The sequence below is a fragment of the Drosophila subobscura genome, chromosome O (genome assembly GCF_008121235.1).
Source record: "Drosophila subobscura isolate 14011-0131.10 chromosome O, UCBerk_Dsub_1.0, whole genome shotgun sequence".
Taxonomy (NCBI): Eukaryota; Metazoa; Arthropoda; class Insecta; order Diptera; family Drosophilidae; genus Drosophila; species Drosophila subobscura.
This window is the reverse complement of record NC_048533.1, coordinates 11234573-11258737: the sequence shown is the minus strand read 5'-3', so window position 1 is coordinate 11258737 and position 24165 is coordinate 11234573. Positions and strand designations below refer to the sequence as shown.

The window sequence follows — 24165 nt, the reverse complement described above, 5'->3', positions numbered from 1 at the left end:
AATTTGATTGCCAAACCGAAAGCTAAATAAAAACTTTGACGTGTTGTCCGCTCGTTTGTCGGTTGTCAATGGTTAAAGCAAAAATATGCTAAAAATTGCATTCATCCCCACAAATGGATTGGCGTTTGGAGTTTGACATCACATTGATTAATGCCAGGCGTCTCAGTGCCAGACGCTCATTGCGGCATTTTGTGGCATTTGGCGGCGGCGATTCGATTAATTTGTCACTTGGCAAAAAACTTAATTACCAAAAAGATTGTCAATTGGCTGGGCGCTCGCTCAGCTGGAGGCCCACTTTGATGGGTGTCAGGTTGGGTTGAGTTGTCTTTCCAAAATCGCGTGACTTTTTCATAAATTCCGTTCAAAACTGTATTTTAGGCGATGGACAACACGTTGGGTTTTGCACCGATGGTTCTTAGGGGGGGAAAAGCGAATGCTTTACCGATGAAAATGTCTTAAAAGAACCATAGAATAAAGTGTCCGTTTGGCATAAAAGACAGAAAGGATTTATTGCGGAAATAAAGGAATTATTTTGGAAACTTAAGAAGAGAAGAACTTTCTAGTATTTTCTGGAATTGTCCGTTAATATTTCCTATTATTTGTTTGGGACTTTCTGTTAAATACTAACAAACTTCCAGTTGTTACCTTCAGTAAAACAATTTTCAACGCTAAAAAACTTACAGTTTAGCAGCTCCTCGAATAAAGCAAACAACACAAACCCAACTCTCGTCTCATGCAAATGTTTAAAACTCTCCAGCCCAGCTGAACGTACAAACGACAAACGATTGCCTGCTTTATGATGTGCTATCAATGGCCTATCAATGGCGGTCACTTTTTGTTCTATCCGCTCATTTGTAGAGCCATCAAAATGCTAATTGAAATCGCTTTAACCTGCACCGTTTGCCGCTGGTCACTGATCGTTGCCTTTCATCTGTAGCCGTCGCTGCACCAGAAAATCAAACAACCTGCTGATCATTTTACCAACTTCCAAATGTAATTTAGTAGCCGCATCGTATCGGTGGCATATCGGTGGCAGCAGGCGGCAGCAGCGGCTACTCTTCAAAGCCCATCGACAACTGTAAACTGTCAAATTTAATAACTGCATTCCAACAACAATGCGGCTCCTGCAACGGAGCAGCGGAGGAGAGCAGCTTAGAGCAGGAGAAGCAGATACTTAAATTGAATTTTCTCCCAGATCAACGCATCTTTACGATCCGATGCACTCACAGACAGCAGCCGAAGCATCTTGCAGATTTGCATATAAATTGTGCCCCTAGCTACTGGCCAGAGTAAAGGCTTTTTACTCGTTTCACTCAATTAATTAAAATAGTTCCACTCTCTCGACTCTTGGGGGTTATTAAAAAAAGATTTCCAAGCCTCAAACACCCAACGCTTATCGAGAGCAGCGGCGGCGCGTCCGACGCTAATGAAGACATCAACGCAGGTGCTGCAAAACAAAAGACTAAGGTGACGAACTCTTCAAACTGGAACCCAGAAATCAAGAGCGAAAAAAAAACTGTAGGTTTGGCTATTGATTGTTGGAACTAACAAAGGAAATCGAACAAGTGGCACCTAAAGTAGTACAAACAAAAATGCTATTAATATGTTTTATAATTGGTTAAAGCTAAGAAATTGATGTTAAATAGCTTGGAAAATGGCTAGGAAATAGATTAAAATAAATTATTGTAGTAGAAAATATTATACATTTGATTTGAAGACACATAAAAGATGAGAATAGGTCTTCAAATGGGACAGAGAAGAGAAAAAAGCTTAAAACTTAAAACTAGGAAAAGTGTGAAATAATTATACAAAAATTATTTAAAATAATGAGACAGAAGAGAAAGAAGAGAATAATTTTGAATAATTAATTTTTTATCAGCTAAAGAACTGTCTAGTAATTTATTCTTAACAATAACATTTTATATGGCTGAGATTAATAGAATTTGCAGTCCCTACAGAATGCTCTCACATAGCTTGAAATAGTCCCCAGGGATCAGATATTAAAAAGCCCCTAAATTAAGTATAATTTAACTGAATAATTTAAGTGATCTTCAATGGCTAAAGAATGGCCTCTACTACTTGTATTACTCTTGAGAATATTTATAGTAAAGGTATAAATATCTTTACATATTTTAACTACCAGCAAATCCAAACAAGAAAATTCCATCAGCATTCTCCTAATAGAAATATCATTTGCCGTTGTTGCTCAGTTCAAAAGTTCTCTTGGGTCAGTTCGCACACAACAAACATCGACAGCTTCCCCCATTCTGCCGTCTGAAGAGTGCAAGTACTTGCCAAACCAAACCAATCCAATCCAATCCAAAGGAGTTCTTTGTCTGTGGCAGACAGCACCAAAGAGAGTGCCAGCAGATATTTTCAATAGCTCGAGGGCACGTGCATGCAATTTTCATTCATACATTATTCATTCATAATGCGCTTTGCACACCACAACCACAAACAGCCGCCATTCACATGTGGAACGAGTGACTGCCAGAGCCGCTCGATGGGCTCTCTATTTACCATTTAACTCTTCGAGCAAGCGTCTCTTGGTCGCTGTGTGTCTTTGGCAAAATAAAATACAGAAAATAATTGCCAATTTCAAGTCAATTGCCTATTTACCCTGGTTATGGTTAATAGAGAAATCGTAAGGGGGCAATCATCTATGGCAAAGACACACCAGCGAGAGACCAGCGAACTATGGGATAAATGTTTAAGCTTGCGATTTGCATAGAACCAACAATTGAGTTAATAGTGAAATTTTCTTAATTGGCAAACACAACTGGCAATTACTTTTACACTAAAACACATAAAAGGGCCATGGAAGGAAGTGTGTTGTCGGGCAGTGAAGACTTTTGATACACTTAAAGGTAGATTGTGACATTGGGCTTAGGTTTGGGTTGGAGATTAAACAAGATAAAGTATCAAAGGTGACACTGAAGCCAAAGTTTGTTATGAGCGGATGGCAGTTGAAATGACATCCAACCGAGGGGAGCTGTTGCATGACGCTAGGCCCCTATAACCGAACTGATCTTGTACGTGATACAATTGAGGAATAAACCGTAAATAAACTACAGATTCTTTGTTGGAATATTCCTAGAATAATCAATGGCATAAATATTATCTTTGGCTTTGCATTTTGTTCACCTCTTCCCTCATAATCCCTACAATTGATAGACATGCCATATCTCTCTGTCATTTATCTACGCCACAGCTTCAGTAACACCACATTTCCTGCCTTTTCAAACATTTCCTCTAAGCCATAATACCCTCTGCAAAAGTTGTAATAAAAACGCATAATCCCAACTTGTTGACAAGCCACCTTTTTGAGGTGGTAACTCAATTTATTTATTTAAATTTCAGATTTGCTGACTTTTTCTGCTGATTTTTCTGCACACAGGAAGTGACTGAGGAGCAAGTTGACGCCATGCCACAGAGGCCAGAGGCAGCAGAGACTTGGGGTTCGGGTTGGGTGCTTTGCGTTTGGGAGATTATCCCAGGGAATGCCATGATTTATGTGACATAGTTTCCCCCCAGTCGAGGGCGTTGCACTAATTGAAATTGCAAATGTGTTGCAGCTCCGCTAGGGGAAAATTGATACAAGTATTATGCAGTATCTTTTTTTTGAGGGGTCATAAATTCATAAACGCAGGCACGGCCCTGGTGTCACTTTAATTAATTGAGGAATTATAAGTTTTTGATCGGTGGAGATCCCTTGCATTATGATTATTATGAGAGATGCTCAGAGATCAAGCAGATACAAAGAGCAGTAGATCTGCCATATAAAAACCTCTGTAGCGTAGACTCTAGGTAATCGTAGACCCCACGACATGTGTGGCATACCCATCCACCAATAAAACAATATAAATTTGAGAAAAGTGCCTAATAAAAAGGTAAAATATTATCGAAAATTTGCATAAAGTGAATGAAACGCGTTATCGTAAATCAACAGCCACCCAGCAAGACAACAAAAAAAAAAAAGCAAAAGCGAAACAAAAGTGTCAACGAAATGTATATTGTACCTTGGGTTATTAGAAAACATAAGATCGAAGATACAGCTGATGAAAACAAAAGCCGCAGGCACGGTCGGGCAGCGTCTTGACCGCCAATTGAAATGTTTTTGTTGGTATATTTATGACTAGAAAAAGGAAATTTCTTTGAGCGCAGCTATTAAATGAATCCCCAGACCACCAGCATGATTTTTGGGTTAAAATAAACAACCAAAAAATGGGAAAGACAGAGAGAAACATCGCGCGAGAGTTGGTTTGCTGCTCCCACAAAATACAACACAAAATATTGTCATTTTCCTAAGGCAAACTCCTACTAATTTTAAACACTAACTAAACACTTTGTTAACATCACCTGACCAGCGTCTGAAAAGGCTTACGAGTCAAAGGAGTTGTCGCGGCAACAAGGCCTTTTGCAACAGCCTTTTTTTTTTGTATTTTTCTTAGTCAAGTCAGATGCTAATGAATGGAACGCGTTTTTGTAAATTGTCTGCCAAATGAACGAAGGAGCGAATGAATGGTTAAGTGACTAAATGAGTGACTGACAGCCAAATGGCAGAGGAGTTGCCTTTTAATGAGCAGCAGCAGCCAGGCAGTACAACAGAACGTCACAGAGTCACAGCGTTACAGCTCCGCAGACCCGTAGACAACGTTGTCTGGCCAAAAAGAGGTATTTATTCTCTCTCTTGGCTACTGGTTGTTGTTCGGAGTTGGGGAGACTCTCGGCAGTGTAGGACTTAAGCGTCTCTCATTAATTCATTTAAATGGCGTTAAAAACGGAAGCCAGCGTCAGTTTGGTGCTGAAGGATTTAACATGGTCAATCAGGCGCGATTGGAAGATGGACGGCGACGGGGTTAACACTAGAAATCGAGTGTTTTGTGTTTTTTTCGTTGTAGACTTCACTCAAGGGTTTTTGCTCGATTGCTGTTGAATGATGTTGTAAGTTTTCAATTAAATGATTGGTTGATTAGAGCTGGAGTTGGGGTTTGGGGATAGTGTGGAAATAAATAAGGTTTCGATTAGACTTCAGCTGGAAGGATGGCACTTGCATTCAAAGTGCACTTGGTTTGCGAAAAGTATGATGAATGTTGGGTTTAGCTATGCAGATTGTTATGGAATAATAATTATTAACTATCATTCATTTTAATGTGAAGTTTACTTTCATTGATACATCAACATGTACTGATTATTGTCAGCTATTGGAATCTACCGACAGGTCGTAGTCCATCGCCTTAATCTGTGCATATAGCTAACAATATTAATAAAAATATATTGCAATTTGCAGCTTTGGCAAGCTTGAGATAATTATTTACTTTAAACGATACCTCAAAACATTGCTTCATGTTCGCATCATAAAATATCAACGTTATCGGATTATTTTCCGTAAAGAATTGTAATAACCAGACCGAAAAAATGTCTAAACTAAATCACTTGGTATAAAAATATCAACCTATTGCACCCACAAGTTTTTGTGGCAATAATTTCTTAAGGATTCCGATGCATTTTCTTATAGATTTAGTTACACTTTTCATAAATGCTGTTAGTCCCATCTATTGACTGTCATTTAGTACTAGACATTTGTAGCTATCTATCTAATCTGATGTCTACCCTTAACATCTACAAAACATACAAAATCTCCTTCAATTGTTCTACTTTCAGCAACTATTTGTGTCGCACTTCTGTATGTTTTTCGTTACCATTTCTCACTTAATTTCGTGAATTCTCTGACATACAATACAATATATGATTCTGTATAAGGTGTGAGCTAATGCTCTTCCCCACCTACTCTGGTTATTAGTTCGCTGTTTCGTGTGTCATTTCTGAATGAGCAATTACAGTTAATAAGAGTACAAAGTGTCACTGCATCGATGGTGTATGGGTGTGGGCGAGCCACACGGCTCTAAGTATAATTAATTTGACTCGGTGGGGATATTTAGCCTTTTCGTTTCGCTCAGTGTACGGTCAGGCACTTGAACTAATTGACAAGTTTCCATATTTAAACATTTTCTGTGAATGAAGTTGAGCTTATGGGGCTTGGGAGGGTGTCTTTTGTGACTTTTGAATATGATTAGAAACCAATGGGGAGGTACGGAGGGAAGGTAGAGCCACACGGCAAATCACGGCTTGGTGGGCGGTTTTCCAACCAGCATTTTGCTCTGGCTCTGTTTCTGTCTCCTTTGCACTGGCTTTAGTCCGTCTCTTTCTTGGGTTCCATTCATTTTTATGCGTCTCTGTCTCTGTCTTTGTCCCATTCATTTCATTCACAATCTAATGCCTGGAGAGCATGATCCACACCCACATAACCATACGAGCGGCGATGTCATCTAAAGTAGAGCAAAAGCATAAAGAGAGGCCTGCCTGTGCCTGTCTCTGTCTTTGGCTCTAGCTCTCGACTCTTTCTTTCGCCTCTCTCTACCTCTTTCTTCGCTTACCTTTTGCAAGTACAGCTGCAACAATTTTTTGCAATTCAATTTGCAGTCAGCAGCAAGAGAGAGAGAGAGAGAGAGAGAGACGCAAGCACCTTTGAAAAATTTATCAATGAAGCCACCCACGTGACGCTGACGCTGACGCCGACGCTGACATCTCGCTCTCTCGCCGGCTTCCTCTCGCTCTCTGTGTGTTTGGTTCTCTCTTTGCTCATACATTCGCGAATGTGTGTGGGCTGCCCTCCGTGTGCTTGTGTGGGTGTAAAAGCTTCTTCTTGTGTTGTTCCTATGGGTGCCAAGGAAAGCTTTTTGTCGCGCTCTTGACAGCTTTCGTTGGGTGTTATTTTTAGCTGCCGGCTGCTTGCTGGCAGCAGCTTTTTCGTCTTTAAGCTTTCAGGACTGTCTAATGAACTAAGCTAATTCCATGGAAAACCCTCAAATTATCGCGGTTGCTGCATTACTGCAACCAAATGACGCAAGTGCTTTTAGGGGCAAGTGTCCTGCCGGCCGCAAAATGGGTGGGAGCCAAGAGGGTTGCTGTGATCAGCCACTAAACAGACGCACGTCAGTGTGCGGCAGCAGCAGCCTGTGTGTTGGCTGTGTGTGTGTGGGTTGCAAGCTGCTACAGCTAGATGAAAAGCCCACACAATGCACACAAACACACAGACAGACAGTTGTTCTAGCTGGGAAAAATGTATGGGAACCAAAAAGATACCTTTTCGTGGGACTGTGCCACAAAATGTACAGCAAAAGTGGTTAACTTATGGAAATAAATTCTTTAAAATTTAGAAAAATTAATTCCACCCTCTGGCACGATAAATATTCTAGCTTTTGGTACCTTTTTATTCCATTATCCATTCCATTATCTCCCCCAAGCCCCATATACCCTCTTATCCCGCGGTATTCTGCAACTAAAATGTAATCCAAAGGTGTTGCTTTTTTGTGACTTTTGTGACGGCGATGTAGAAGCTCAGCCAGAGTAAAGCACTTGGAAGCACTCGCACACACACACACACACATTGCGGGGGCTGTGGTGCCACGCATGCGTGCGACAGGGACAGCCAGTCTATGGCTGGCTGCCTCAGCTGCATGTACAGTTGTGCCCACACACATCCCCAACACCAAGACACATCTCGACTGGGCGACAGATCTCTAAGTAAGGCGATGATCGGCCCACGATTTTAAGACACACAAATACACACACAGAAACCAAGGCAGCACACAGCAAACCTCTCAGCAGCAACAGGCAGCAACTGGCAGCAGCAGCAGCAGAGAGAGCAAAAGGCAAAGCCTAAGCCACAGTTTTTTTTATACCGCCGACAGTCGGACGAGTCGAATCGCAAAAAAACGCAACCGGAAGGAAATTATCGTCTAATAAGTTATCAAGAAGCAGCAAGAGCAGGCTCGGCCCCTCCTCCCTAGATCTGCACAGATTTACGCGCCCTGTGCATGAGATCGTTAAGGGAATTAAAAACCCCAAGAGCGTAGAGAGAGAGACAGAGCGAGAGAGACAGAGATCATACCCCAATATCTTGGCTTGGCCATCAAAATTGCGTGTTTCAAATCAAAATTGCATAATCTCGGAAATCCTGGAACGAGTTCGCGTTCTTCAACAGATCCAAGGAGAGATTACCCGCGCTCTGGAAGCTGCTGTTGTCGCCGCGTAATCGCAGTAGCAAAGATTTCGAGTTGCGCTTCCTTTGAGCCTAGCCACGTTCTCTAGCCCTGGCCTTATCGCCAGTTGGCCATCTAAAGTTGCCAGTTTGCGGATCGCAGTCGGACTCGAGCGCGCGCGTGCGTCGCCGTTTGCCTTTTGGGCCCGCCTCGTAATTAATTACAAACGCAGTCGCGCTTCCCGCTTTCCCCGTACTCGACTCGACTCTTCTTTGGCCGGCGCATCTCCTCTGAGGAAAGCTCAGAGACGCGACGCTTCTCCTGCTAAATCTTGATTCTTTTGGGTTTTACGCTGTGGAGGCTTGCGTGCGCCGACACTGGCATCGACGACATCTGATTGCCTTTTTATGGCTGGTAAGTAGCTTTGGCTCTGCGCCTTTTGCCCAGGCTTACACTTCGACATCGCTAAACAAGTATATTAATGGTTAAGCTGGGCGATTGGGGGCTCCAACATTCGTTTGGCGGCTTTGGGTTATTGCATCTAATGGCTTTTAATTCAACTCAATATTGGCCATTGTTTGGTCAAGGAAATTGGTGCCACATAGGGATTGTTGGCTCAGAGCGAAAGAGGGTTTCCCCCTCTTAATCTTAAGCTTTGAAAATATTTTCGTTCATAAAACTAAATTATGGAATTATGAATATGATTGTAGTTAATAATGATTCATTAATCGCAATTATTTTATGGTAGACCACAATTAAGAAATTATAACATAAAAATGAGCAGTAAAATTGGGCTGGCTGCACTTTTTCCAGTGTTGGTGCATACATAAATGTTTAATGAATATGAATCGAATGTAAAGTAAACGCTAATGGCTGGGTTAGTCGGAGATGGCAGCCTTTCAAGGTTTTCGTTATGTTTACAAACCAAAAATGTGAGTTTCCCTCATCTAAGACAATGAACCAGTGTTGGCAAGCACACAATTTATCACAAATCCATTTAAAAGAACTTAGTTTTCAAATTTAAAGAAATATCAGTTGTTAATTATTGTTTAGAGTTGGAAAATTCTACAAAAAGTAAAGATTTACCAGTCTTGGTTAATTTAAGTCAGTGTTGGTGAACACTTTTATTTAGCAATACGATTTTTCATTCATTTTTAGTATTTTGTGTTAATAAATGTCTTTATAATAAGAACCAGCACAGTGTTGGTGTTTACCAACTGCATTTAGAACAGAACATGGGATTTTCTTTACTTTTCAAACTATTTTGAATGAATGAACCACTAAACTGAACACTGAAAAACCCGCATCAAGTAGTGCTATTAAATCCTTTTCAATTTCCCTGTCGAATATCCTACAAATATAAAACCAGAAATGACATTTGAAAATGGATTCCGTTGCCGTTTGCCCACTCACAAAAGATTTTCGCTGGCAACCAAATGACATATGAATGAAGCAAATCAATTAGCGTGTTGCCCACATTTAAAGGTTAAAAGCCGCACAGACATGTGCCCGCCTGCCAGCTCCTGTTGCTATTGCTGTTGCTCAGGGGTGCTGGCTGGGAAAGGTCAATCGGCAAAACGAGCAGCAGCCAAGCCACCAAATGGCTGCAACAAATAACAAACTTCGTTGGCTAATTAAACGCTGCCACAGTAACAGGACGAAGTTGAAGCAAAAACTCGACAATTGTGCGGCTAAAATGGGAGTCGCAGGTGACATTTGAGAGAATCCCAGAGGAGCTGGAGGCAGCAGGCAGTCAATCAGTCAGGCAGTCCAGGACCAACAGCAGCAGGACCTCTGTCCGCCATTCACAAAAAATATCAAAGTTCAAACGGACACTAAAAGCTGTACCTATTTCTCATACTCTCTTCTCTCGTTGCCCGCTTTCTCTCTCAAACTCTCAATCTCGGAAACTCTCTCTCCTGAAACCTTAGCATTTCCATGAATGAAATTCGAGGAAAATAACATTTTCACCCAGTGACGTCACGTGGAGCTTTCATTTCATTGATAAGCTTGCCAGCTCTATTCATTCATGAAGTTTTTCAAATGAATTGGCTGACGAATGTAACGGTCTCTACTCGCCTTTGGTGTTTCTTTCCTTTTTCGACTGCCATTTACCGCCATTTTCATGCTGCCGCCGCTGGCAGAGGGCAGAGCAACAGATGTGGTGGCAGGGAGGCAGCCCCCACCCAATGACAGCCCACACACGTGCCGTGCCCACAGAGAGCCAAAGTGGAAGCCGGCAAAAGGGCAAAGTACCAAACATCCTGTATCTATGCTCCCTGACTGAGGCTCCTGTCAAGTGGAAACTTCGAGTAGCCACCACAGTGGGGCAAGGATTGATGATTACCTGGGGAAGATAAGAGAGGAAAGGGAGTTAGATTTAGGGGAATTTGTTTTTAAATAGAACTATAAATATTTATGGTTGACTTAAGACTGTTTATAGAAACGAATTTTTCAAAACTCTATGACAAGTTTCTTGATCTTTTGCTAAAAAAAAGTTGAAGTGTTTCCATTAAAGAAACTTCTTCTGTCACTTTTTCCACCAACTTCTGGTTTAATATTTCACATGCATTTGTTAGAAATATTCTAGAAAATCTCCCATTACTTTCCACCCCTAGAAATCTCTTCCATATTTCCCATATTCTCCTCTCCCACACCACTGTGCAGCGTTTGCTTCCTAGAACTCTGTGGCTGCTGCCAATGCTCCCGGGCTTTTGCCCTGTTTCCCTTCTTGTCTGCTGTTTCTCCCTCCCGGCTGCTGCTTCAGTCAATGGCAACACTGACAATGTGGGGGCGTTTAATCGCATCTATTAGCATCGTAGTCGAGAGCGTTTTCTTACACGCCCCCGCACTCGTTCCGTTTGATTATTTCCACTAGAAAATTCGAAGTTGAAAACAACACAATTTCCATCGTTAAAGACACCCAAAAGAAAAACGGGCAAAACAAGCAGCAAGTTTTTTGATAAACTTAATGGACTAAGCAAACCCAAAAATGTCCTGCCTTCTTCCTTGATTATCCTCCCACCTGCTTGGCTAGTCAATTTCTTCATTGCTGTCCAGGACTTCAGCTCTGTCGAGGTCTTGTGTCCCTCAATTGATGGCCATTTCCTTTCATTATTAGGAGTATTATTATTATTATTGCTGTTAATGTTCTGGTTGCTATTTTGAGGTTCTTAAAGGGAGGGTATATTCGTTTTGAGCAGGTGTTTGCCAGACAAGGAGTTGTCAGCCCAATGAAAAGTATTCCCTAAACGTTTTATGCACACTTTTTTGGATAGAAAACTTAATTTTATCTTTCCTAAACTAATTTGAACTAATTAGGAATCCTATCATGTCTCCAGCTCTCTCTTACTCGTTTTCTCTCTTTCCCAGTGTGGCTTAGCAGTTAGGCTACAAAATCTCTATATACTATCGTGTATCTGCTTAAGTTATCGTAAACTTAATTCCAAACTGTACCAAAGTAACAATTTTATTTCTAATGAATTTTTCTCATGATATTCGACAATATAGAAATTTCTACAATGCTCTGGAAAATTCTATTTAAATCATATAATTTCTTAGCTACCTTTAAGGGTATTAAAAACCATTCGTATCCTTCGCAGCGAACAACTCCCACTTGTTCCTTTTTTTTCTGTTGTTTTTGTAGATGAAATTGTAGCATTTAGCTGCCATTTTGGTGATGCTGCTGCTGCTGCTGCTTGCTCTTTTTGATTGATGCTCAACCTCTAACCTTTAAATGTCATACCATTCCGGGAAAACAGAGACACACAGAGAGAGTAAGAGAACTAGAAAGAGCGAGGGAGAGTGTGTGCAACACTCTAATTGCCATTTGTTGATGCTTTTGTGGGCGTCTCAGGCTACGTTTTGCATGTTGCCTGACTCTGTTTAGTTAACTTTTCAAAAAGTCAGCAAACGCCTTTCGGGATTTTAGGGAATTTTATTTTGTGTGCTCCAAAATGTCAGTCATCGAATCAAATATCAAATACACAAGCTGCCTATTCCCTGCACAACATGCAAACTTCATTAGGAGACATTTGCTGGCGCACATCGTGGCGTATGATTAATCATAAATTACTCATACGGCCCATGGAACGTGCGTGGAATGACGCCAATCGGTGGGTTTGTTTTCTTCGAGAGTGAAAGCTAATGCCTTATCGGATAGATAAGGATATAAACACAACTATTACGTAGTTTTATTCTTGTGGCATTTTGCACGGCCTTTTTGCTTTCCATTTTCATTCACTCTCATCGATGCTCAATGGCTCTCTCACACTCTCTCTCTCTTGGGCTCTGCGAGAGCCACCCACAATTGTTGTTGACTTTTCCTCTGCCAACGGCATCGGAAATGCTGGTTTCCACCCACACAGCCGCACACAGTGAGAGAGAGGGAGAGTGAGTGAGAGCGAGGTGTCCATACAAAGAATCAACAGTTACACGCAGGCAGAGGCAGTGGCAGTGGCAGTGGCAGAGACAGAGCGACACCGGCAGAGAGTTCGGGAAAAGCTAAATACAAATTTCACAGGCATTTTCCGACACATTTCCGACGCCTCCGATGCTGATGCTGCTGCTGCCATCGACGCCGACGCACAAGTACAACAGCGGCGCAGCCGATTTGCCGCTGTTTTCATCATGTTTTCTTCTGTGTTTTGCTTCCTTTTTTTTTTGTGTGTGTTTTTACCGATGCCCGAGTTTTCCCATTTTCATTTCCAATTTTCACCGCTCGTGCCAGTAGCGCATTGACGGCTCAACGGCTCGTCTCGCCACTTTTTTGGCCAACCCAAAAATCACACGAAACAATCAGAAACAAAAATCAAAACAAATTTTCGCGCGCGTACCAAAAATCTTAACGATATTTTCAAATATTTATTAAAATTATACCAAAAGAAAAAAACACAAAATTAAAAAAAAAAAATGTGACAAAGCAGAAAGGAAAAGTGCGAGATAAATATCAAAAGAAAATAAAAGTGAAAGAAAATTATCAATAGAGAAGCAAAGCAAAGAAAATTATCTACAGAAAACAAAATTAATTGCCGCCGGCAATTGAAAGAAAGGAAAATCATTTTTGAGAAATTTCTATAGATTTAAGGCATTTTTTCTGCAAAACGTTTTTGAAATCAGACATAAATATTTAAATAGATTTGAAAATATTTAAATACATTTTTAATCCCAATACACATAAATGTGTATTTTTGATGGTCAATTTTAGGCAGTAGATTTTTTGTAATGATAAATTCTCAGTGTCTTGATGTGTCTTTTAACGTGTAACTATTTATCTACTGTAGTGTGGGTTTTACTGTAGTGTGGTTTTACTGTAGTTATCAATAAAAATCAATTTTATAAATGTTTTACGTGTTAGTGATTAATTAACTTGGAATCAAAGGTGAAAAAATAACTTTGTCCCCCCCAAGAGAAAATTGAATTGAAAAATTTAACAGAGTTTAAAAAAAATCAAATGAATAATTTAATTCAAAGAAAAGGTGAGGATGCCAAACTGTTACTTAATATTTTATTATTTTTATTTTGAAAAATAAATAGTGGAAGTTCTTTATAGGGTTATTTTTAGAATTGTATTTAATAATTTAAATATTCATATTTTCAATAAATTTATTTTGTTTTATTTCAGGTTTTATTCAATCTTCCTTAAACTTCAATCAATCAAAAGGAATAATCAATTTAACCCAGAAAGACTGACTTGATCAACCTTAAAAATCATTTAAAATAAGGGAGAAAAGGTGCAAAAACTAAAACGTAAACTTAAACTTAATTAAAAAGTGACCAAGAGAAGTGAACAAAAGTGCAACAAATTTAAAGTAAAATAATTAGAAAAATATGTGAAATATTTGCCATAATTTACCAAACAAATATGAAAAAAAGTTTGATAAAAAAACAGATAAGTAAAGTGAACTAAATTTAAACAAATACAAAATTAGACAAAAGTGCAACAATGAATGTAAAATAAAAACCGCCCCAAAAGAGTGAACGAAACAAACGATTTTAACATCTAAAACCCCAAAAAGTACCTGCAAAAAGTTAAAAAAATTTTAAACAAATATAACTTGGCAGCAAATAAAGCAAGAAGTGTCTGAATATGTCTAAAAACCAATCAAATAAATTTAAAAAGTGAACCAATACAACAATCAAATGGAGTTTAAGTCAAATAATTTGTGTTTTTCTTTATTATTTTTCAAGAATTTTGATTTATTTTCGTTTCGGTTAACGTTCGGCGTTCGGTTCAATCACAAAAATGTTGCTGACAATGCGGCGACAGAATGAATTGATAGGCAGTCAGCAGCATCCAGGTACAACATCGGTGGGCGAACATCCACCTGCAGCGGCATCTGCCCCAACACCCTCGCCACCTGCAACAGGAGAAGCAGCAGCAACGGGCACCGGCTCAGCATTCAGTTTGAATGGTCAAGGTCTCAGCTTAGTGCCACCATCCAGCTCGCAGCAGGACTCACTCAATACACCCACAACCCCTTTGCTGGGACTAAGTCGTAATCCCCTACAATTTGCCGCCCCACCGGCACCACCACCCATTGCCGTGCAGCAGGGCGCTGCAGCTGTGCCAGCAGCCTGCAGTCCAGCCTTTGGCTACTACCATCAACCCACGAGCGCCAGTGCAGGTGGAGCCACAACAACATATCTGCAGCAACAGCAGCAGCATCATCCCTTGGGGGTGGCAAAGGACACGAGCACCGGCGGGCACGGACACACAGAGCCCCAGCATTCGGTGGAATTGGACGAATACGTGGACATATTGCAGGTGCAGCAATTGCTATTGGACTCGTCGGCCGCCGCTGCGGCAGCAGCAAATCAAAATCCCTCGAATCCTACGCCAACAGAACAGCAGCAGCAGCAGCAACAGTTGCAGCAACAAATTGTGGCAAAGCCACGACCACGCATCAATCTACAAAAGGCCACAGAATACGCGGCACACATAGCTCAAGGTAAGATTTTTAACTGCTCTTTTGGTATCTCTTTTTAATGTCATGGTATCTATGGAGCGTATTCCCCGTCTCACCTTGTCATACTCCTTTCATCCACTTAGCCGAATCCTCATCGCCTGGCACGCGTCGTGTCCTGCTTGATTATCCAAATCCATATTTGTACGGCAATCATTATCATCATCCTACGCCGCCAAGCGAGGACCTAGTGGCCCTTTGGTTTGGCAGCAATGGCACAGGTGAGTCTTCCCTTTCTCATCATTTTTCCCTGGACTGGGAAATTCCATGGAAGAGGAGCATTAGATGATCCTTCCCTTAGACATCTTTGACATTGACTTGAGCACCTTTTAGTCTGGTTTTTGGCGACACAATTAATTATGACATTTCGATATGAGTTTCATAATTTACTTTGCATTTTCCCAGGGTATCTGTGACAGTTTGCTGCAACTCTGTTGCTGCTTTGGGGCGTCTGTCTGGTGGGCTTCCACTTGCCACTTGCCTCTCTGCCCCACTCTCATTACATAATTCACAGTCTCCATGTTGCATATGTCCATGGGATGCAGTTACTCAAAAACTATCTCGTCGGCTATAAATTGCCAAAATTAATCTGTGAATGAGCTGACAGCCAAAAAAAAAGAAACTCTGCCTCCACAGCGCACAGCCTTTCTGCCTTCATTCAGTCCCCTTCCCGCCCTCTCTCTAATGGCTCAATAAATAAAATGGAAGTAAAATAAGCAATGAAAAAAGAGTATCTTGAAGCATCGAAATAGGAGATACTCTTGGTGAAAGAAACATTGAAAAAGTCTGCTACAAAAAGAATATTTTCTGCCAAGTTTCTCATGGAAAAACTTCCAATTTGCATTAATAAAAGTATTAAAATTTATCAAAAATCTGAAACACAAAGCCAAACCTCATTCCCATGCACATATTACCCTCCTTTTTGGAGTGTATAATAACATATTTCGCGCACTTTAATGCCGTTCGCTTGGCAATTTTTCGATGGCGCCTTCAAATGCACTGCTGCCTGGCGCCCGACGCGACTGTTTCAAATACAGACGACAGTCCGTTCCCGTTCCCGTTCCCGCTGCCTGTCCCCGTTCGGCCGGCCGGCAGTCTGTCAGTCAGTCGATCTTTTGAAATGTTGCCAAAAGCCTGAAATTGAAATTTTGTTGCTGCAAATGATGCAGTGCATCGTCCGGCACTTGCTGCCACTGCCACTGCTGCTGCTGCGCCCTTTCGCTGTTGCTGCTGCTTTTGCTGTGTGCAACAGGTGTGTGCCCGCACGTCTCATCGATTACTCGCCTCAGATTCCGACGTGAGTTCGGGTTCGGTACGGTTTTTGGTTTCGGTTTCGCTCTTCTTTCTTGCCAAAAAAAAAAGTTCGAGAAGCCGCCAAGACCACCCAAAGTGTGTCAATGTTGGCAGCACCGTTCGAACACGTCGGAAAGGGAAGTGAAAGGAGGAGTGTACGAGTGCGGGTGAGGCGCATAAATGCGTATAAATTAAATTATATAGTTTGTGGTTTCGATCGAGGCCTAACGGTGCTATTTCCGCCTCAAAATTCAATTAAAATGTTGGCTCTGAAGTGTGTTAATGTCATTCTTGGTTGATATTTTGTGGTGTATCAAAGATTTTGTGTGGCAATTATATGGTATATTCCTTGGTCAAAGTTTGGCTGAGTAACTACAGAAATACTCTTTTCGTGGCGCTAAAATTTGCAAGGTATTCATTTTTGAAGGTTTATTTCATTGAATATCCATAGATTGATATTATATATTTTTTTTTTTTTTTTATATTTAATCGCTACAGCGAAATTGGTTGGTCGCAGAGATGAGTCCGCATTGACCAGGTACTTCAGTTTTGTGTTGAATATTATAAAAAGTTACTGAAAATTTTGAACTCAAAAAAGAGTTGTTTGCCGAACGAACACTAGAAATAGAATGCTTCTAAAATATTCTTCAAACAAAAAAAGATATTATATATTTATTCTATAGACATTTACAGACATGAAAATACCAGTAAAGTACTGTAAAATACCAGAAAATATAGATACCAAGAAAATTTCACAAAATTTAAGAAAATATACAAAATAAAGCAAAAATATTCATCATTAAAAGAAGTTAAAAAAAATACTACAAGAAATATTAAAAACTAAAAAATGTATGGAACATGTACTAGGGCAATGAGATAAAGAGTTGAAATACTTTCTAGAAATGTAAAATAATAAATTAAACTTTGAGAAGTTGGTACAAATTATTGTTCCAGTCAGAAAAGATCTTTCAAATATTCAGTAATTTTAAGGCTGCTTAGAATTCTTCCAATTCCTTATATAAATCAGCTATAAAACACACAAAGGACCTTGTATTTATTGGCCATGTTCAGCTTAATCCCATTCATTGCTTAATGTGCATCAAGTTCAACCCAATTTCAGCTTGCAATTTTCTCCTGTTGCTCCTCAAATCAAAATTAAAGCCCTCTGCCCTTGCCTTGCGTAAAACCAAAACTTAATTTCATTATTATTTAGAACGTTCTCCTTGGCATACAATGCCACACGAATCGTCGGATCGTATTTCCATAGTAAAATTAAAGAAAAAAAAAAAAAAAAAACCCATGGCAGTGCTCGCAATTTCCCACATGGCGATACGACACACAAATTGTCTTAATTAATTAATATCATAAATACGCGACGGCGCTTAATTGCTGGCTGGAGATGCAGAGAGCAAAAAAGCAAATCTCTCATGGCAACTAATTAGCCAGGAAATGACCCCGACTGACCGACAGAGGGACAAGGAGGGGCAGGGAGTCAAAGCATTCGCATTCGCATTCGCATTGCCACACAGCTGAGTGACCCTAATCGACAGGAAGCTGACTCAATCTCTCAGAGAACTGCAGCAGTAGCAGCACCACCAGCACCAGCCTATGAGGAGGCCAGGGCCAAATGCAGCTGTCGCGCTTCTGGTGACAGTAGGTACTGCCGCTGCCGCTGCTTGCTGCCACTTCTGGTTGCACTTCACTTGCAATCAATATTCATAAATCTCTTGGCAAGGGTTCACCAATTAATAACGTGACCCGTTTATTTTATTTCACTTTATTTTTTTTTTGCTTGCCCATTGCCGCTCCATTCCTCCTGGCTACTTCTTTGTCATCAAATCAACCTGGGTGATCGTTCCACGTTTTCCAATGAAAAATCACAGAACGCAGGAGACGGGGCGAAACACACACACAAAGCCTTTCAGCATTTGTCAACGAGAGGCGACGCTGACACCGCCGCCGACAACAACAACAAAACACGATACGGGAACCGAGGGGATCCAGGGGAAACGGGTACGAATAAAAGCCAAACAGCCAAGAAAAACTGCTAGAAAATTAAGGTAAGCCAGGTCCAGGCTGGCGGAGTGCGAACATTCAGTAGGGGCACAGTGGTAACAGTTTATGGAAGGAAAATCCGACATTAGCTGGGGAGCAATTTATGTATAAACTCAGCAAATTATAGAAAAATATCAGAAAATTCTAGAAAAATATAAGAAAGCTCAAGAAAAATATCAAAAAGTTCCAGGAAAATATCAGAATATACTACAAATACCAGAAACATTTTATAATAAATAGCAGAGTGCCCAAAAAATATACAAAACTCCCCAGAAAACTATTGAAAGTTCCAGAAACAAATTTTGCTTGGTCAGCAATTCATCGAAAATACCATAAAATATAATAAGCCATCAAGAAATTCTAGGAAAATATTAAAAAATAAATAAAAACAAATAATCCGATCATCCCTGCGATAATTTAATAAAAAAAAATAATGAAAGATATTTGAAAGAAAACTCCAAACATAGTTATTTACATAAAATTCTTCTAAAATACTATAAATAAGAACGGCAAAAAATACTAGAACAAAACAGAATAACTATGAAATATTTACTTGAACAAGATGCCAGAAAAATACTAGAAATATCAGAAAACCCCTGAAAATTTGTCGGAAAAAATGTACAAACAAATCTAAAAAATATTTACTGAAATAAAATAGAATACATTAAATCATTCCAAAATTATCGAGCACTACAAGCACTCAAAAAGTTTCTCAACACATCAAAAATCTCTCAAATATTTTCCTTATATATTGTACCACTGTGCTGGCACAACCTTTGTTACCTTGTGCAACGGAAATCGTTGACATGGACCACACCAAAGCAGAGCAGAGCGAAGAGCAGAGAACTACTACTACAGAGAGAGGGGCCATAGTCGAACCGAAAACCAAACCAAACCGAAAAGCAAGCCAAGCCAGGCGCACAAACACACAATCTCCAGAAGCTTTGGCACTCAGCGAGGCTTGCCTAATGTTTAATTAAGGTGATTGCTGTGCGGTCACCTGGCCGTCGTCGTCGTTGCAGTTGTTGTCGATGTTTGCTGCTGCTGCTGCTGCTGAGCGACAACAACACCTCACGATCACCAAATTGGTTTGTAAGGATAAGCCCCAAAACGAACAAAACTTAAGGAAAAACGAAGGGAAAAACGTAAAGTAAAAGACCTATGTCAAAGGACATATCCAACGGGGGAGAATAGTTGGACAGTCAGACAGTTGGACAATCGACGAATCGGTCTGGGGCAGGGCAGTAGCCTTAATGAAGATTAATTGCAATCAGTGAGCCACTTGAGCTGCGATTAATTGCAGGAACCATTCAGACATGGAAATGGAACTGAACTTCCTCCTAGATCGGCCAAGCTGCTGCTGTTGCTGTTCCTGCTGCTTGCTGCTGCCACTCTGTTGATGATGATGATGCCTGTTGGGGGGAATGGTTCACAAGTTCACGACGACGACGACGGCAACTTAATTGCCATTTACATGTTGGCCCAAACTTGGACAGGCAGGGGAGACAGACAAAGAGAGATTGCTCCCGGGGCAGGCTTTGTTGGTGGCACAATGCTGCTGATGAATTGCAGTTTCCCATTCGCCCATAAAGCCTGTAAATTTGTCACTAATGGCGGGCGGCTCTTCAATTTCTAAACTCTGAAATCAAATTTGACAAAAGTTGATCCAACAATTAACGAGTATTATTAACATAATTCGCTGGTGGCTGGCTAGTGGCTTTTGTGTGTGTGGGTAGATAAAGTGTGCCACAAATGGTTACGTATAGGTCAACTTGATTATTATTGTCACCTGCATGGTCTATGGCTTTTTTTTTGGCGCCAAGTCTGCGCCGCAGGCCTAATCAAATCGTATCGAAATCGTAAATGAGCAAAGAAAAACAAGCCGCAGCCAGCATGTGGGCTGATTTTTTGTGTGTGGTTTTGCATTTGCGGTTAAGTTATAATTTGTGTATCGATTTTTGTATATGACAACTTTCAAATAAAGTTAACATCGGACAAGATCATGTGGCTATTAATAGAGTACGAGATCAGCGGAAGGCCTGTCTACGTCTGAGAGAAGTACTTTTGAGTGTGATGTGAATAAGTAGTTGAGGAAGTTGAGGAAGTGGTGCACCAGAGAGTTCAATAAAATGTGTAATTAATGAGATTTAATCATGATTATTCTTGTAATTTTATTGCGTTTTGCTGTGTTTTATTATTTAGTAGATACATTTCTACATAAATTAGATTCAACTTCAAAGGTAAAGAAACTTAGTTATTCATATAAATAAATCCTATTTAAACGTATCGATTTTTTATGGCAACCTTTCAAATCTTCATTCCGTACAAAATATTTAAAAGAGAATTATTTTCCACACGAATCCATTCTCTCTAAGCAAAGGCATGGAAAGAAAAGATGGATCCAAAACGGATCTTAAGAAATATTTAATTTATTATCCATGATTCCAGCATCCCTTTTTCATCCAGAATTAGCAATGATATAAGGATTAATTTATGATATTATACTGAATGAACTGCAGATGCTTTTTATGTTTTTAAGTTTTTTATATCAAAGTTCTTTGAAGAACCATTGCATTATTTCTATGCTCTTCACGTCTATGTCCCTACAAGTCCCAATACTCCACATGAAAGAATCAATAATTAAACTATTTTCTGCATTTGTATCTCTTATGAAGGAAGGGAGGATCGGATCTGCCACTTGATCAGAATACATCGCCCACACATCGGAGGGGGGAGGGTCAACCTGTTGGCGCCGTCCGTCGCTGGTTTTTGGTGGAACTCGGTGGCACAGCCCACGCATATAAATAGAAGCAAAGACAAAAACCAGAAAAAAAACAAAACGAAAAACCACAATCATTTAAATAAAGCAAGACAAAATACAGCAACAAAAACTGTATGCTAGGAGTTCAACTGAAATTCGTTGAATTTTCGTTGAAAAACCGCAAAACGCGTTATTCATTTGCATAAAAAATTGCTGGCAAAGCAATCGAACATGCGGCAGACAGACAGATAGACAGTGCAACATGGGACAAGGGACAGGGGAGAACGGTAGACGGTAGACCAAGACCGCGAACCAAGCCCCAGAGAGTTGATTTCATTCATGAGTCGCATGAATCGCGCACAGCAGTCGGAGCTCCGCTCCATTCATAAGCCGCTCGACTCGGTGCTTGAGCCGCAGAAAACATTTTCTAGTTTAAGGTAAGCCACTGGACACCTACGATCTGTGGCTGCTGCCTGGTTGCAACTGCACATTATTTATAACATTTTGCCATTTTGGGGTCACATGTTGGCGTGTGTTGCAAATTAAATTTGCAAATTATAGGCTGTCGCTGGGGGTTTCCGGTTAACAACGGGCCACAAGACGGTACGGTACGGTACGGTACGGCTCCACTCTCTCATCGCAGCTCATCTCGTCTTGGGTGCCACGAAAAACGAAGCGGGGCATCAAATGTGTTGCAGCCACCAAATAAAACTTCCAAATCTTGAGCTTTTGACTCTCTGCACTTCATGAGACAACAACTCACACACATACAAGCAGTTAGGGGGCAACCCAAATATGGCGCACAAAATGGTCTCGTCTCGAGTCCGTGTCTTGTACTTTTGAACTGTCATGCCACAAGGAGACACACCACAGACCCCCCTCTGGACTGGATAGCTGTAATAGCAAGTTCCAGGCCATCTGACATTTTGAAGCGAAATGTCAGTCATTCCGTGCTGTGGCACTCTTGAACGGCTGTGGCTGCTGCTGGGTTGATGATGATAATGGAATGGTGCTGCTGTATGATGATTTGGGTGGTTAGCGGCCATTACCATCCAACATTCGTGGGTTGCCCCTAAAGATGGCTTAGATATAACATTTTTGGTGGAAAGTGTCGGGGTCACTAGGAAGAAACGACTATGGAATGCTCCTTAATTAAAGGGAGACTTCATTTGGAAACATTTGGGTAATGATTTCTTTAGTCGAATTTTTGTATAAAAATAATAAAAATATAAATATTCGATAGATTCTTTTATATTTTCAACGTTTAATATGAAATTTTACCCACTTCGTTGTACCCCTGGCTACCCTACACTTGTACATCAAGGGTACTCCACTCATAAACAGGGGCAGCCAAAGCACGGCATCGCCATCACCATCATCATCATCACCGTCATCGTCATTGTCGTAACCACACCATGAGAGATCATTCAGAGAGATCATACAGATCACAAGATTTCCAACTAAATATGGTAGCCAAAAAAAATAATTTACATCAACTTTTTGTTATGCTCTTTATTGTTCTTTGGCTGCTTGCCTGTTTTCTGTCGCCATATATCTTTTATGATTGTTGCTGTGGCCGTTGCTGTTTGCGTGATTTTCAAGTTTTATGTTATTGCTCTTCTAAATGTATCTATGGGAGACCAACCAGCATCAAACAGTTGTGGGCGTAGAGCGCGCGCGCGCCTTGATGCCCACTCGCACACTCCATCAATGGTTTTGCCTTTTTTAGAGCCGCTTCTGTGTCTTTTTCTGTTTTTGTTTCTGTTGTTTTCGTGAATGAAAGATTTGTCCCAGAGATTCGATTCGAGGCGATTCAATTGGATTGGATTGGTGGTAGCCAACAGTTTCAAGTGCTTGCTCTCGCTCTCTCTCTCTCTAAGAGGCATGCCACTTGACACATTTCAATGGAAACAACTATAAAAAAAACCCCCCTGAATATATAATGAAGAAGGAGGAGCATTCAAAAAGGCAGACAAATCAAAAATAGCCTTTTCCCCTCCGTGCACAAAAATGTTCAAAAAACCGAAACCTCACAAATTACGCGCATATTTTCTAATGAGCTCAAGCATGCCGCCCCACACCAGCAGCAGATCGTGCCATGGTTCGGAAAACACCCAAAATTTCATATAGTACAAGCAAAAAGAAGAATTCTTTTTCCTCAGTTGGTAGCCAAAATAAAGAGAAAAAAAAATAAAAGATTTATGTGCTGAACGTTGCAACCCCTTAGCACCTCTTTTGCCTTTTGGAGCCGGGGGGATGTCCAACCAACAATTGGTGCCAACTGATGCCTTGAACAGGCCAGACAGACACACGTATCGTTAGCACAAAGGAGGGGCAGCAGCAGCAAAGAAAAGTGTCTGTCAAATGTTGAAAGATGCGACAATTTGTGGCCCAAACGAAAATCCGACAGGAAGGCTAATTAGTGAGAGGGTGGGACAAACACACACAAAACACAACAACTATTCATGGTACACTGGGAAAATAGAGGCAGCAGACAGGCATAATGAATCCTATGAAAGTATAAGCTCTACTATGGAGAGCCTTTAATGGATATAACTGCCATTGAGGAAGGTTTAAGATATTTTAAAATTGATAAAAAAGAAGTTTAAAATGTAGAAACTCGAGAAAATTTATAGAAATTATGTCTAGAATTTATTATTATAGAATAGATATAGAATTATTTTTCATGGAACAGCTTTGCCTTCACTAAAACATCTTCGCTAAAGTTGGCAATAATTTATTATGATTATTTCGCTTTTTTTTTTTATATTAATACAAAATTTTATATTTTTATTTGTATTATTTATCGTTTTAATTTTTTAATTTTGTTTTTTATCATTTTTATTTTAATTATTTTATTTTTAATCATTTTCATTATTTTATTTCTGCAGTTTATCATTTGTATTTTCATTATTTAATTATTTTTTAATTTTTGTTTTTATTATTTTACACATCATCATCATTCATCATTTACATTTTTGTCTTACATCTTTGTCTTGCAAATTTTCGCTTTAGTTTCTTAAGTCAAATATTTTCTTTCCAGTTA

The 24165-nt window shown here is 40.2% G+C and overlaps 1 protein-coding gene across 4 annotated transcripts in view; it reads left to right on the top strand.

Annotated features, from left to right (window-relative positions):
- Positions 1-14150: 14150 nt before the first annotated feature.
- Positions 14151-24165, top strand: part of LOC117897003 (alpha-protein kinase 1) — a 47179-nt gene continuing 37164 nt past the window's right edge. For 2 of the 4 annotated variants that reach the window (XM_034805568.1, XM_034805566.1), the window contains exons 1-2: positions 14158-14995; positions 15097-15231. In XM_034805568.1, coding sequence (XP_034661459.1) covers positions 14290-14995; positions 15097-15231 — 841 coding nt within the window. In that variant the 5' untranslated portion in view covers positions 14158-14289. Of the gene's footprint in view, positions 14996-15096; positions 15232-24165 lie in introns of all 4 variants that reach the window. The other 2 variants (XM_034805564.1, XM_034805565.1) reach the window with 2 other exon arrangements.